The sequence below is a fragment of the Apteryx rowi genome, unplaced genomic scaffold (genome assembly GCF_003343035.1).
Source record: "Apteryx rowi isolate R43461 unplaced genomic scaffold, aptRow1 scaffold_216, whole genome shotgun sequence".
NCBI classification, from domain to species: domain Eukaryota; kingdom Metazoa; phylum Chordata; class Aves; order Apterygiformes; family Apterygidae; genus Apteryx; species Apteryx rowi.
Genome location: NW_020448486.1, coordinates 296,506 through 311,283, shown reverse-complemented (window position 1 = coordinate 311,283; position 14,778 = coordinate 296,506). Strand labels below are relative to the sequence as shown.

Below are 14,778 nucleotides of genomic sequence, written 5' to 3'. Positions count from 1 at the left end.
TGGATTAGCTTTTGAATGCAGCTATAATTTAAAACCTTATTTGCACTAAATAAAGCAACTTGGCTTTCCTGACAGCTTTATGGCCAAACTCCTTTGGTGGTCACTGATTTTATGGATTAGAGAGAGCAGTGTCCCTTAAAAGGACACCAGCAGAGCAATTTCCATACATTATAAAAGGCATATTTTCCTCCCGCAGCTTTTTATCAGCTGCTGGGAAGTTGAAACTGAAAGCTGTTTTCTAAATATATGCTGCATGCAGATGGAGTCTGGGTTTGTGGAACAACACTTAGCCAAGTGATAACAAAATGAAGTTAGTGTCTATCTTTTYAGCTTGGGATAAAAAAAGAGAAAGAAAGTGTTTTCTATTATAATAACACTTTTTAGTATGAAGGCAATATAATATCACATTAATTCTACCCATGGGGGAAAATGGTGGCTATAAAACTCCTTTTTGAGCCCCAGATCTGTATTCTGAAACGTTAAATCACTTGTTCTGGCATTTCTGTTCCATAAATTTGCTTATGAGGAAACATTGTCATTTCTATTTTGAACAGCCATTCCCTCTAGTAGTGGTTCAAAGACAGAGGAAAACACATGGTTTAATCAAATAAATCAGTGCAATGCAAAACAACCAAACATTTCTGCAAATGGAATGCAAATTGAAAGAGATTTGACATCCTGAGCAGAAAATCATTCACAGAAATTTTTCTTCCTGAAAATTGAGGAATCTACATACTAGCGGGCTGAAAGGCTTCTGGTAGGCAAAAGTGATGCACACTGAGAGCAAACAAAAGGGGATACCTGAGCAACCTGCTCACTCCCYCTTTCACTCCATGGGGGACACTGACTAGATCCAGACTGACTCAAAATGCACTGAAGTACTGAACAAAAAAAGGTGATTCATGGACTTGTGTGAGAGGCCTCATTTACACAGCAGAGTATGTGTATTCAGTCAGAAATATGCCCGAACGTTCTGTGCTAGGGAAGGCAGGGTCTAGGTTTAAAAGCAGATGCATAAGTGTTTCCATGGATAACCACAGTACCAATAATCTGTTACACATCTTTTTCCAGATGAATCGTTCAACCTAATCACATTTTTTAGACACTATGCTACACTGAAATGAACAAGTTTGCCCGGAAAGTGATATTTTGAGGCTTAAAACTATAAAGAAATGGAAACAATAAAGACAAAAAAAATGTATTAGAAATCAGGAGGAACATGTTAATAGTAAGATCTTTTGGATGTACAACCTAATGCAAACCGAAAAAAATTCCCTCACTTGAAACTTTAAAAACTGGACTGGAAAATCACATGTTAATAATGTAAGGAAAAATCCTATACTCAGAGATGTGTAATATTTGTTTCTATTTTATCTGACCAAAGAACTCCATTGGAATACTTGAATTTCATGAATGCTTAGAACAACATAGGAAGTGTCAAACTTATCCCAAGGTATCAATTTTTGATAATGCTAAGCATGATATGAAAGACTGAATGACCTAAGGTGCGACTAAGACTTTGTGGGTATCATTTATCACAGTGTCATAGGGGTATGTTGTTTAGAGTTTCATTTCAAAACTCTAGTTCATGCCTGGTGCAGCAAAATATGAGAATTAAATTAAGTGAATGTAAGTAAGTGAAATATTAGTCTAGATTTACAAAAGTGCTTGGCTGACTACAGATGCAAACTGGCTTCTTTGTAAATACACTGTGTACCTACATCAATCAGAAACCTAGCTCTAATTAGCTTTAAATGGAGACTGTGAATGAAACCCTCTAGTGCCTGTTTCGAAACTATTTGTTTCTTAAAACAACTTCATATATCTGGTTTGCTGTCATTTGGATAAAAGGTCAAGGAAAGCACCATTTTTGACGGCTGCCTAGATAGAAATTGAAGCCTGAATGACATTTTCCAAGAAAGAAGGAGAAATTGCTTTCTGATCTTTAATAATACCATGTCTAATGTTCAAGGCTCAAATGCTCTGCTGCCAAGCCAGAGCACTGTTTTATTATTTTAACATGAAACTACCAAAAGTCATTTCACTATGTAAATTCTTCAAAAAAATATGAAGTGGTGGCTTAAATCTGCCTCTGTGAAACAAGATTATCTTCAAATATGCAAGCACTACTACTTAAAATTATTTGGGAGATGATTGCATTGCCTACTGACTTTCATTTTCAGTAAAGGTTTAAGAGAGAATTTTCCATTCATTGCCAAACTTCCCGTGTGTGTAACACCTCATTTGAACAATGTAGCTTGATTTTTGGTGAGAGCTGGGCTTAATATGGTGAAGTTAAAGTCTAATTTGTGCTGTAACAACAACAACTAGTTGCATTGAAGGATTGCATGCCCTGAGGAATTCACATCACCTAAATGTAAGAATCTAATGTAGGTGTTTAAATTAGGAGGTTAGTCTCTTCAGGCTCCCTAATTCAGGAACATCTAAATTGGGTTCCTGTTCTGAATCACTTTTTGGCTAAACCCCTCTCTCTCAAATAATTATATAGGGAATCCTACAGAGACTAGCTTCCTAGCACACGTACCTAACTAACCTATGTGCCAGAGGTTAGAAAAGTGAATCTCCCCTCCACCCACCCATGCATTTCCTGGGTGAATATGCATGTATGTGTAAGACAGGAAGAGGGCCGCAGTTTGCTTAGAGGTGTGACTGACAACCACTGTCTAGGATGTTTGCTCTCTCTTTACCTGTTGCGAGAAACAGGATTTTGCTGATTGCTCAGTATAACCAAATGAAGGCCCTTCGAAAACAGCAGTGGGCAGTTTGAGAACCTCCCGCAGAAACATGTCGTATCTGCCATAAACCATCACTCCACTGGAGTCTGAAATCATTGAGAAAATATCTGAGAGAGAAAAAGACAAGAAAAGGAGAAAGCTACTTCAGTCTGAGCTACAGGTTTGCTCTTAAATTCAGTAACATTGACTTGAACCAAAAGTGATAAACAATTTCTGCTTATGGAAACATCCAGTACTACCTTTAATTTAACCCCACTTAACAGAAACCAAAGAGAATGATACATATAAGAAAGTAGCTTATTTTGGCATTAAAATATCCCTGTTTCCTCCACTGTGTGTGGTCATTCTTTTTAAGTGAAGTCTAATGCATGAGGCAATAATTTAATTTAAATTTTAAATAATTTAATTTAATAATTTAATAATTTAAAATAATTTAATCAGACAAGGGGGATCTGATTTGACAAGATATGCAACATCAACTTTTTGCCTATTGCCAGTTTACCACATCTAAATCTTGCCAGTGAGTTCAAAAAGTTATTTATTGTTCTGGACACCCAAGAAACTGAAGATCTTTGAAATGCATTATTTGACCCATTAGCCTTTTTTGTTTTTTTGTTCACTTATAAAAATACCCCAAAGTTTTATTACTTCAGAGATGCGTGTTTCTCCTTTCTCAGCCTTCACTTTTCACCTTATTTAAAAGGTTCCTAAACTCGGCAGGGGATCACAGACAAAGGGACATTTATCATTTTTCAAGCTGTGATGGCAACAGCTTCCTTTCCATGAACCTGCAACGGCTGTTCTAAGGGCAGGAYCCTGGAACCACTAACAGAAAATCAGCATCATACTCCAGTCTTCCACTGGACAGACCCTGCTCCTTATTCTTAAATTGTCCTAGGGAACAAACTGTGTTCATTTACAGCCATTCTGTATTTGAATAGCTATCTAGAAATAATATACTAAAAAAGGGCACCAAACCTGGAAGCCTAAATTAGCATCTGGGAATCTCTACTTGTCAACTCTAATCAACAACAGTTTGTAAACTTAATTTCCTCTGGCTGTGGTAGAAGGCTCAGAGGAAGCTGAAGGTTGACATTAATCCTTTGGTCAAAAAGTCTGGAAAATGGTGTTCTGGACCTGAGCTAGAGACATCATAGCACTAAACAGAAAAGTGCTGCTCCAACTAGACTTTGTCTTGGCCATTTGGGAACTAGGAACAGATCCTGTGAAAGGAGAAGCCATTCTGCAAAATACATGGAATTAATTTGTGCCTTAGGGAAAGAAATATAAATAGTACATAATAATACTGTACTTTTAAGTGTGAAATGAGAGAGATATTATTAAAAAAAGTTTGAAGAAATTGCTAAATGATGCTTCACGATGTTGAACATTTGAGGTATCTGACTGTATCATGAATCATCCCAAAGAAAAAAATCAAATTTTCACTAATCAGAACTAGAATATATGTGACTGGTCTTCAGAACTATAAAGTCTGTTATGAAGCTCAGTCAAACAATTAGCTGGACTTACTTGGAGGTGTAGCTAGCTCAGATCCCAAACCCAGCTATGAAACTATAACTTACTCTATTTCCCTGTTTTCCTACCTGTACTGTTATCTCTCCAAGTACAACAATGATTAGCAGGTAAATATGCCCCCCAGAAGACTTACATCTTAATTTGTCCATGATCTTTCCTCCACAAAGAGTCGCCAAGGCCATTTTGACAGCAAAAACAGAAATTTTACCATGTCCTTCCCTGTTCAACAGTAGAAAGTAGTCATATTTTGTAATAAAGACAGCATTCCATTTAAAGTGTACATCACTGACATGACATATTGTAATGCACACTATATGTGGATTCACATATGAAGATATAAGACCTTTAAAATCAAAGTTTGTTTTGTGGGAACATACAGCACATCAGCACATTGCGCTGTGAAGATTTCAGACCAGATGTATTGATGTATATGAATCTCAGTATTAAACTCCTTAACTCATTATGCATTGAGATGATTAGTATTCCTGCTGTTTGTGCTATAGCAGCACTGAAAGGCACCTGTCACAATCATGGCCTCCCTATCCTAAGTGCATTGTGTATCTTCTGTTCCTAGAAGATTGCAAATGAGTGCAAAAATCAACACTCTGGGGAAAAAAATGAAAAAAGCAGAAGAGGATCACATGATTGCACAAGCTGGCTATTGTACCCCTTAATAAGTCCCAACAGTTGCCTTTTAAATGATACACGACTTCAATGAACTTTAGCAAGAATTTTTTTGAAAACTGGGCAATGAACCTGCATCCAGAATAAGCAAAGGGTGTTTGCTGTGACATGCAGAAGAGTCTTGTCCCCAGTTTAGTCAAACTGTGGCTATGCCTGGCCCTCTTCTGGCTTGCATGTCTGCTATTTTCAACTGACAATGAATAATGTTATTAAACCTTTCAACCTAAAATGAATAACATTATTAAACCTCAAATACACACAAGAGTATGCCATAGAGGCAAAAAGTTATACATTTTCTGTGACCTTCAGGCTTTATTCTATTAGGGGACATTATATTTATAAGGGATTTCCTATTAAAATAGATATAATTATCTCTTGCATAAGATTCTCTAACTGCACCGGCAACAGCAATATATGGAAATTTAGCTGTCCATCAATATTTATGAAATTACTCTGTTGCTTGTCACTCAGAATTTTAACGAAAAATATTGCATCTGATCAGGACAAAAAGATAACTGATTCTGGAAAGACACAGAGCCTTTGACTGTATCTCTCTGCTTACCCCAAACCAGACTAACACAGTAGCATATGTAGTAGACATGAATGGTATATTCATTTGGTTATATTAAAGCATGCTACATGCTTCACTGCTATATTCACTGTAAGTCACTCAGACTTTACAAAATGAGTCAGTTCCCTAAGCTTGGCTAGCTAATAGTGTTTACAGTTCAGTGAATTGGATTTAGTTCCAGCTCAGCGTAATACATGATTCTAAATATTCATTCTAAATATTTTTATATGCATTTAAAATTCTGCTGTTTGTCAGAATATCAACTAGAGATGCAGACAGAAAGAAATAAACTCACTGCTTCAGTATTTAAGAAATAAATCTTTACTATGTTCTTCAATGCCGGGCTTGGTGCACATTTTCTTTTTCATTACGTTGTGTTGTCTTTGACTGACATCATAAGACTAAAATCACAATATAAATACCTCAGAATCTATTTCAATCTCTTGTATTTCCATTCTTCATTGGCTAGATTCTCATTTGTGCAAACTGGCACTTAGTAATGCTGTAGCTATGGCTGAGAATTTGGCCCTTTTGTGTTCTTTTTGTGCATGATACCCTTTAGATCTTTGGGAATTTTTCTGCACTCAGTGTATATCATGAGGTTTTTACTGGCTTTTAAAAGAGTTATTAGAGTTCAGAAAAATAAATGCTCAGTGGAAGCAACTGCATTATTAAGAAGCAATGAAAGAACTAGATGAAGAATTTAAGCCCATGTGGAAGTGCTTCAGATTTAGATATTTATCCCAGTAGGTTTAGTTACATTTACTAACAGGATTATATTCTTGAATGGCAGACACATCAACTCACCTTCAGCTTTCCACCCCAGAGCCATTGTTTTTTCCCACATTCAAACAAGTTGCGGAACAAAGGAATAGAAATAGTGAAGATTTCATTTATCTCTTCAATCTCTCAGTTTGAGTTGATTAGTTTTGACACTGTACTTGGTATCAGTCATTTGTATTCATAAAACCATCACTAAAGCCAGTATAAATTCAATTGGTCTCCTGAAATATATGTGTATGCATGTGTGTGTGCATACATATACCCACATGCATGTATAAATATATATGACTGATGAATAGGCAGGATACTGAGGCCTAAGACTTTCCAATATCGCTTGGATCCAGAAATGCCCTAAGCTACTGCTAAGCTCTACAGATCTCCTTGATGGGCAGTACTCGGGCTGCTTTACTGAAGTGCTGCTGCATAAAAGCAGATGCAGATGCTGTGGCTGACAGCAGCATGCAGTTTTCTATTGAACTCAGTGCTCCCTGAGTGAGGCTTTAGGCTGGCTAATGCAAAGAGATATAAATTTCACTTGTGGAAATAGGAGAGGACAGAAAGTATTTTGGTTTTATATAACACCTCTCATACTGATCTTGAAGTTGATACGTACTTAGCAACAACATGGGACAGAGTACTTAGAAAAGGGAATGGTGGCTGGGCCACTAAGGTTATCTCCTGCTGCTTGGGACAAAAAGAAAGAAAGGGCAAAAAATAATACATGATTTCAGACATTAGAGCAGAGCAGACAGTTTCCTCTTTAAGTGTATGCCTATGGAGATAGACAGCCTCTCTCCAGAGCAAGGAAGCCCTATAGATTGCCTGATAGAATCCATAGACCAGCTAAGGCTAAGTCTAAATTTAGGGCTTGAATATGTAGCCTTTTAGTTCAGCAATAAGAGTGGTACCGAATGACACTGGCACTTGTAAAGATTTCTAGCAATTCTCATACTGAGACAGCTGTAAGGGAAAACCTGGTGGGGAAAGCTATAAAGAGATATCATCATATCTGTACAAGTAGCTAACATGTCCCATTAAATGGGCACTGAGAAAATACAACTTTTCTCATTAACTAGGCATGAAGTATAAAGTTTTCCCTGGTGCTCCCCCAGCTCTTTAAGTTATGTTATCTTTTCCAAAAGTAACAGAATTTCTTTGGTTACTTGTGGGACTCCTACCACCCACCTAAATTACGGCAAGGAACTCTGAATTGTCAGAGGCTATAAATAAAAAATCCCATTTTTACAAACATGTTTTGGTAAGGAAATTATTGGAATCAAGCAGAACTCTTTCATTTAGCAGAGTGAAATGTGTAAAAACAAATCTCTGAAATGCACTTTTTGCAGGACTTCTTTCTTAGAGGCCAGCTGGACTGTATCACTTCCAATGAGCAGCAAAGATGGAGAAGAGAGGGAATTAAACGTTCCACAGCTCCAAATAGACAGACAAACAAGAAGTCACTTCTAAGACAGGTACTGAACATCTTTACACTTTGACTTCAGTATGATTCTAATGCACATTTGATTAAAAAATGGCATGAATATTTCATCTTTTCTTTGTAGAAGTCAAGTCCTGGCATTTAGATTTTGTGAGTTTCATAGTCCAGAGCTCACAGCTCCATTTTTAACASAAGTATGTCAAGCGACAGGGAAAATTAGCTGTTATCTCCTTGTCAGTTAAACTTTGTGGCAAGAGTAGTGGTACTGCGATAGTGAGTGAGATGATCTAGCACAGAATATTTACAGTCTGTTTAAAACAAGCCTTTTGAGGACCTGCTTCACTAGATGAGGCTGATACTCCACCTAGTCAACTAGCTAGGCTTTGACAAAGGCCTGGGCTGAAATTTTCAGAGGTTTGTACTTGCCATCTTGCTATATGTAATTGTGTGAAGGAAGTATGCTGTAATCTCACAACCCCAGTTAATAATCTTACTCCTTGGAGTGAAAGCTATTGCCCACACGTGCAGCTAAACATGTAAATTAGGCACGTTTTTGTCCAGCTTCTTGAAAGCCCAACCTTCTCACTCTGTTCACTGTTTGTTTTTTTCTATTAGGCTCTTCTGCTGTGTGACAGAAATTTCCATATACTAACAGCAAATTAACGGGAATGGCATTTCTGTTCATGAATTTTATATTATTAACTTTCAGTTTTATAAGGTTGCATTTTGGTTTAGCATGAAGGCTAGAGTGGAGCACCACACCCAAAGTCACGTGATACCTCCCCATTTCTTCCTCTCTTCAGGGCTGAGCAGCAGGGAGATATAGTTATCTGAAGGTCTAAGGAATCCCCAACGCCTTGAAAAAATCTGGGTTTCCTAAAGTTGGGATGAATTTTCAGGACAGTGAGCAGGCTGGCCCATATGCCATGGCATTGCACTGTGATTCCTCTAAGTTTTAGTAGCCAGGTGCTAGCTCTTGAGAAGATAACTGTATTTCAGGCCTAGGGAAATACTCCTTGCCAGAGAGCAGAGAAACCTTCCAGGTTTTCAGTGGGCTATAAATGGAAGAAGGAAGAAGCTCTGTTTAAAGCTTGGAGGATCTTCAGCCTATTACTAGCAGACAGATTGCCAGCACAGGACACTCAGGGCAGTATCTATTAACAAGAGCTACAAAAATGAGAGGGTGGTAGGCCGATTAGAGTTTAAATCACATATTAACTTCATCCTTGTAGTCCTTTCATATAAGAAAGTCTAAGTCCAAAAAACACTTCTCCACTCTGTGTCTGTTACCCCCTTTGTATTTCAAATGGGACATAAAAAACAACAATCTTTTGGGGAACTGCCTGTGGTACAGCAGAAGCAGGCATCACTGCATAGCCACAAATGTGAAAAAAAGTCTGTGATCACTTAGAACAGCCTTCTCATTTATACTGAAGAGCTATTATGCTGGTTTGGTCTTAGAAAACCGTTTTTAATTTTTCATGATTTTGAGTTTTTTGTTGTTGTTGTCTGGTTGAATTTATAAAATCAAATGTGATCATCTTAACATTCATTAATAAACAGAAAAAATAATTCTTCAGTAACATCCTGGAAGCCTTGGATAGCATGTTTTGAGAAGTCAACCATTTGCTGAAAACACAAAGTTAAGAAACAGGAGAGATAACAGGATTATTTTAGGAGTGAATATTGTGATTTTAGTGCGTACAAAGTAACCCCCTTTTTTTTTTTCATCAGAGTTCTCATCTTTCAAAAGAGTGCAGGCAACTTAGTTTAACTGCCCAGTTTCTCTAAATGGGGAAGCGAAAATGAGAAAAAAACTTCAGCCTCTCTCTTCCATGCCTGTTTTCCCCTATATGCAATATTTGCTTCTCTGTGAGCTTGGGAATACAAGAAAAGACCTTGCTCATTCCTCTACTGACTTGTAGCCTTCAGCAGAGAAGGACCTTTCTTTTCTACTGCAGGGAGCAGCAGGAAAGTAGCCACACAGGAAGCAGAGATGTCAGATCTGTTTAGATCCAAGACAGCTCTCACATTATCCCCTCTAGCATGTAGGAGCAATCCTGCTCAGATAGTGGGAAATCTGGACCATCAGTGGTCTGGGCTGCATGCTAAACAAACACCTGACCCAAAACATAGATTATCTGGATCATACTAATGATGGGACTCAGATACTGTTTGAAAATCAGACACTGATATGTCTGTATTTGTGATAGGTGGCCAACATCCCATTATAATCAAGAGATATCTAGTTGATACCAATCTCCACGAAGCCAAGGGAGCAGACAAGCTCTGTTGATAAGCTGAATCGCTCCCTGGGCTCAACAGACTATACCGAGTAAGTTTTCTTTGACTATAAAGAGAATATAGACACATAGCTCACACATAGACATGTGAACTTAGATTTCTTAGACTGGACCTGAATCTCAACCCAGTTGAATCTCAACTCAACCAATATGATGCATTTAAAACAGTGATAAACATCCTGTTCCTATCACGGATAGGATACCAAAGCTGAAGGCCTCTTCTTGGGGCTCCTTAGGGTGTCTCTGTCCTTCTAGGAAAGGCATGCTGTGCACCCAGCTCAGAGGCAGCGAGTCAGACGGAGGAGCTGCTCGGAGAACTGAGCGAGAGTTACGTTCTCCTCACCCCCAGCAGTTTCTGACGAGGGCCCAGAAATAGGTCACAAAACGCAGAGCATTTGATGTTTTCAGGGAAAGCAAAACCTTCCCCTTTTAAGTATATTCACTGTTTCAGCACAGAGGAGTAAAATCTTTTTCTCCCTTTTGCTGTAAGTAGCCTTGGCGTCTAGCTGACATTTTTACCCCTGGTACAGTGAGCTACAATGCAAGCCTGTTATCACAAATCTTGCCACTGTGGTCCTAGGTCTTTCCCTGTGCCTCTCCGTCAGGAAGCAGTTTGCTTGCAGCATGTACCAATGCATGTGTCTAGCCATTTTCCTTGTCCTTTAGTGTTCTTGTCACAGCCACAACTGTATAAATTAAAATGCCTGTTCCTTGTTTTACTGCCCTTGAGGTGATAAAAAATATTCCTGAAGGCTACAGTTTCACAAGTGACTGACTTCTTTTTTTTTCCCCTCTGAGGGGCTGGAGGGGAGGCTGCAGGCAGGCACAGGGTGCCTCTGCAGCCCTCTCATGTGGAACCACTACCTTTTTGCTCGGCTGTTGCCATGGCGACTAAGCCGGCCCGGTTGATCTGTCTCTGAAAGGTGCACAATACCAAGCAAGAAGTCCATCAAACGAGGGGACAGGAAAGAGAGAAGGGGAGAAGGGAAGGATCTTTATTTTAATGCTTCATGGCCAATGTTTTCAGCTGGTGAATTTTCAAAATATAGGCCATAAAAAGGCAATAGGTAATTTGCATCTTTCAGACTTAACCATTGTTCTCAATTATCTGGTTTTGCAGATTTCAAATATAGGCTGATGTCTATGTATTCAGTAACACTAATATGTATACATGGTATCCTTGAAAGGTAAGTAGGTCACTCTATCTTAAACTCATCCTTTTTGTAATACAGGTACCATGCAGTAATATACAACATGAATTTCACTGCCAACTCCAGATCTTTACCCTGTTTCTGCCATGGACTTGAAACTATGCTGCACTGGTAAGAGCCAGAAAAAAATTGCTTACAGCTGCAAGAATTTGAAGGAAAGTAAGTTGTCTCAAAATATTGAGTTATTAACCCATGTCACTGCTACAGAACCATTGCAGTGGTGTCAGCCACTGGTATGTCAATTAGTAACAACGCAGATTAGAAGTGGAAGTAAATTTGTTTCTGTAGATAACTGTTCTTTAATAACACCTGGAACAAGTCTGAGTAACTAGATGAAAACAGAGTTGTTCTGACTTTGGCTCAACAGAAGTGAAAATAGAGGTTCTTAATTTTAGTTTCTGTCTCTAGTTAGAACTATTCACATGTTCATTATTTGGGTCAGAAATTTTAGCTTGTTCAACTGTTTTTCAAAGATATTTCCAGAGCTAGTAAAATCCTTTCACCAGTCAGGAAAGGAAGGAAGCACAGAAACTTACGGATCAAAGGCTGCTAGCAAAAAGTTGAGCAGTAAGCTGATAGACTGCTCCACATTGATCTGGTGGGTAGTTGGCATCCGTTTGTTGAGCTGGTAGAAAATAGTTGAAATCACAGCTTCGAGGCGAGCCACATTCAGTTCTATGTTGGGATCCAGGTTGTTAAGGGCATTTTCTCGCAACGCTTCTATCACATTCCAAATGTCCACCAGGTGCACTAGGGTACAGCACACAAAGAGTCATCAGCGACACACACTCCCAAAAACAACTGAGAAAAAAAGTCATCTCATCCTACAATCCTGTGGACTGTGCTTGAGAAATACTTAAATGAACAAAAGTATTTTCCATCACTGAGATTTAAACTCAGAGAGAGGTGGGGAAAAGAGCAAAGAAAACTCAAATCTGTTAATAAGCAACCAATGTACTGATATTCTGAGTTGTAATAAGTACAGCTTCAGTTCAGGAAACCATTCTTCATTGTATAAAGCAGTCAAGTAAAAATCTATAACCTACTGAAATCAGTGGAAGGTAAGCACATGCTAATTGTTTTTCTGAACTCTATGAATATCCATTCAGAAATTATTCTTAGGTATTAATTTGCATAGCAGATGGATTTTTCAGAAGATCCTAGGAATACTAAGTGCTTAATAAAAAGCCATGGGAATTTCTGAAAATTCTTTTCAGCTATTTGTACCAAAAGCAAAATATTTGACAGAAAAAGAATTGTAATTGAGTCAGGGCAGACAAGCTACATTTAAAAAAAGAACACGTGATGAAGCAATCCTAAAGTCATATTTTGGTCTTCTAAATACAATTACCAAGTGATTTGTTAAATCTCTTTCTCTGATAAAGTCCTAGCCTAAGCTAAATTTCATAGGGGCTGTTTTTGCCTGAGAGGACAGCTTAAAGGACAATCTCTGCTCATCTCTCATATTGTAACCAAACAGAAATCCTATTTGCATAGCATTGTTATTTTGACAATATGATCAACTTGCTACAGATTTTCATTTCTAGAAGTGGTGGACCATGCCAAACATTAAAAAAACTACACTCATTCAAAATTTGGATTTAGTTCAAACCAGAACTCAAAGAATCATCTCTTTTATCTTGAGTATTACCTACTTTCCTACTGAACTGCCAATAAGAAACAAATCATGAGGTTCAAGGTGTAAATTCTCTTTTTTACAGGAGAAAGTGCTGTATAGTTCTTTTACTTAGCATGGTGCTATGTCTTATGACATATCAAGCATCACCTGAATCTTGGAGGAGATGCATTTTATTGTGGACAGAGAAATTTAATTCTAATAATTATCATTATATTTTCACTTGCTTAGTTTGCAGGCAGTGTCTTGAAGGCTGCAATGTGGCATGGTGGTCTTGTGGCAGACAAATGTAAGCTGACACTAGCTAGATAAATGAAACTAGATATATCATCTTTTTAGATATATCATCTTTTTACTTAGTCTACAATTTTTCTTTATGATTGCGTTATTTTATGTCTACCTTAGGAAAAAAAAAAATCTCTAATGCCCTGCTACTGCATGTGTAGGCTGCAGTGCCCATGCAGGAAGATACAGATTGCAGGTGAGTGGCAGCAGCAGCAGCAGCAACTGCTTTTGGCATTAGACATGGCATTTTTCTACTTCTTACTATTCATTAGCAAGTAATTGGGAAAAACTGCAAGATACAATTCCATGGTGATACCTAATTGTTTTTTGGCCTTTGTATTAAAAGGAAACTTTTACACGTGACCTTGTATGATGTCAGGAGGATGTCTTAGAGTGTTCTCCTGAATTAAGCCAGTCAGGTGGAGCACACAACCTCTGAATTCTTCCTTTCTTTCAGTCTAGAGGAAGAGCATCTTCCCAGTAAAAATTCTGGCATAGACCTCAGATGCTTTTAATGAGTCATTCCCATTCCCATTCAACTAAATGCTTTTCACTGTTGAGTTGTCTCTAACGTAATCTGGGTAAATGGGATATGAACAGTCCCAGAGAAGACAGCCTGCCCATAATAACTGACTCTTTTTGAGAAAGTTTCCCCCCATGGCCAGTAAATAAGCTCAAGGGAAAGATTAGGTAGGGAAGAAGAGAAGTCACCAGAAACCAGATCATTGTGTGGTCCTGGAGAAAAGAATTAATGACTGTTTCCTACTCAGGACCACCAGGGGAAGGCAATCAAGCAAGAAATACGGAGCTATATGCCAAAGATGCAGCAACAGGCCTGGAATATGTGCACATATTTTGTGGTCTTATTAAGAGGGGAAGTGTAGGCAGAAAGCAGAAGGCTAAGCATGATGTTTCAGTCAAGTTCTAGCTGTCACTGGCTCCGAGGATGGTCTTTCTGGTAATTCAGACTAAGCAGATCAAGGAGCAGGTGCTTCCACCAGCAGTTTCACCAGGCTGGTTTCTGGGTGTTAGGGTGTGCGTGCAGATGGTCAAATGTGACCTGTAGCTACACTCAAAAGATAACAACATGAGAAATCACAAGGCATTACAGATAGCAAAAAGGAAGAAATATATATGCAGATGGCTAACCTTGACTTGAGGCTACACTAAAAAGATAGCAACCTTAGAAACAGCATCAATGGGGGAACTAGCTTAATGGAATTGCTAACCAAGGCAGAAATTACCAGGGCAAGAATATCACAAATACCAAATAAGGAAGTAAAATCAGCAAAATTGAGTCCAATGGGAAAAGAATAAACAGGGACAGGCTGTTTATTTGGGAGTGGATGAGGGTGGTGGAGAGGAAGAACATGGGAGGGAAAAAGGGAATATAAAGGATAACAACTCATCATCAGGTCTGTTTGGGGGTAGGGGGTACCTCACAAACAGCTCTGAACCTGATCAGCACAGATGAACAAAAGAGTAAGGCTGTTGTTCTTACCATATGTTTGTTTGATTTCCTCCTGCAGTCAGGAGGAATGGCAAAGGTTTCCCTAGCATTAACAAGGGAACATC

General features: G+C 38.4%; 1 protein-coding gene across 4 annotated transcripts in view; it reads right to left on the bottom strand.

Moving 5' to 3' along the window:
* Positions 1–14,778, bottom strand: part of DTNA (dystrobrevin alpha) — a 92,245-nt gene that overhangs the window by 54,784 nt on the left and 22,683 nt on the right. For all 4 annotated transcript variants that reach the window (XM_026064414.1, XM_026064412.1, XM_026064415.1 and 1 more), the window contains exons 3-5: positions 11,819–12,032; positions 4,426–4,511; positions 2,709–2,863 (exon numbers count right to left, since the gene is read on the bottom strand). In XM_026064414.1, the coding sequence (XP_025920199.1) occupies positions 2,709–2,863; positions 4,426–4,511; positions 11,819–12,032 (455 nt within the window). The remainder of the gene's footprint in view (positions 1–2,708; positions 2,864–4,425; positions 4,512–11,818; positions 12,033–14,778) is intronic.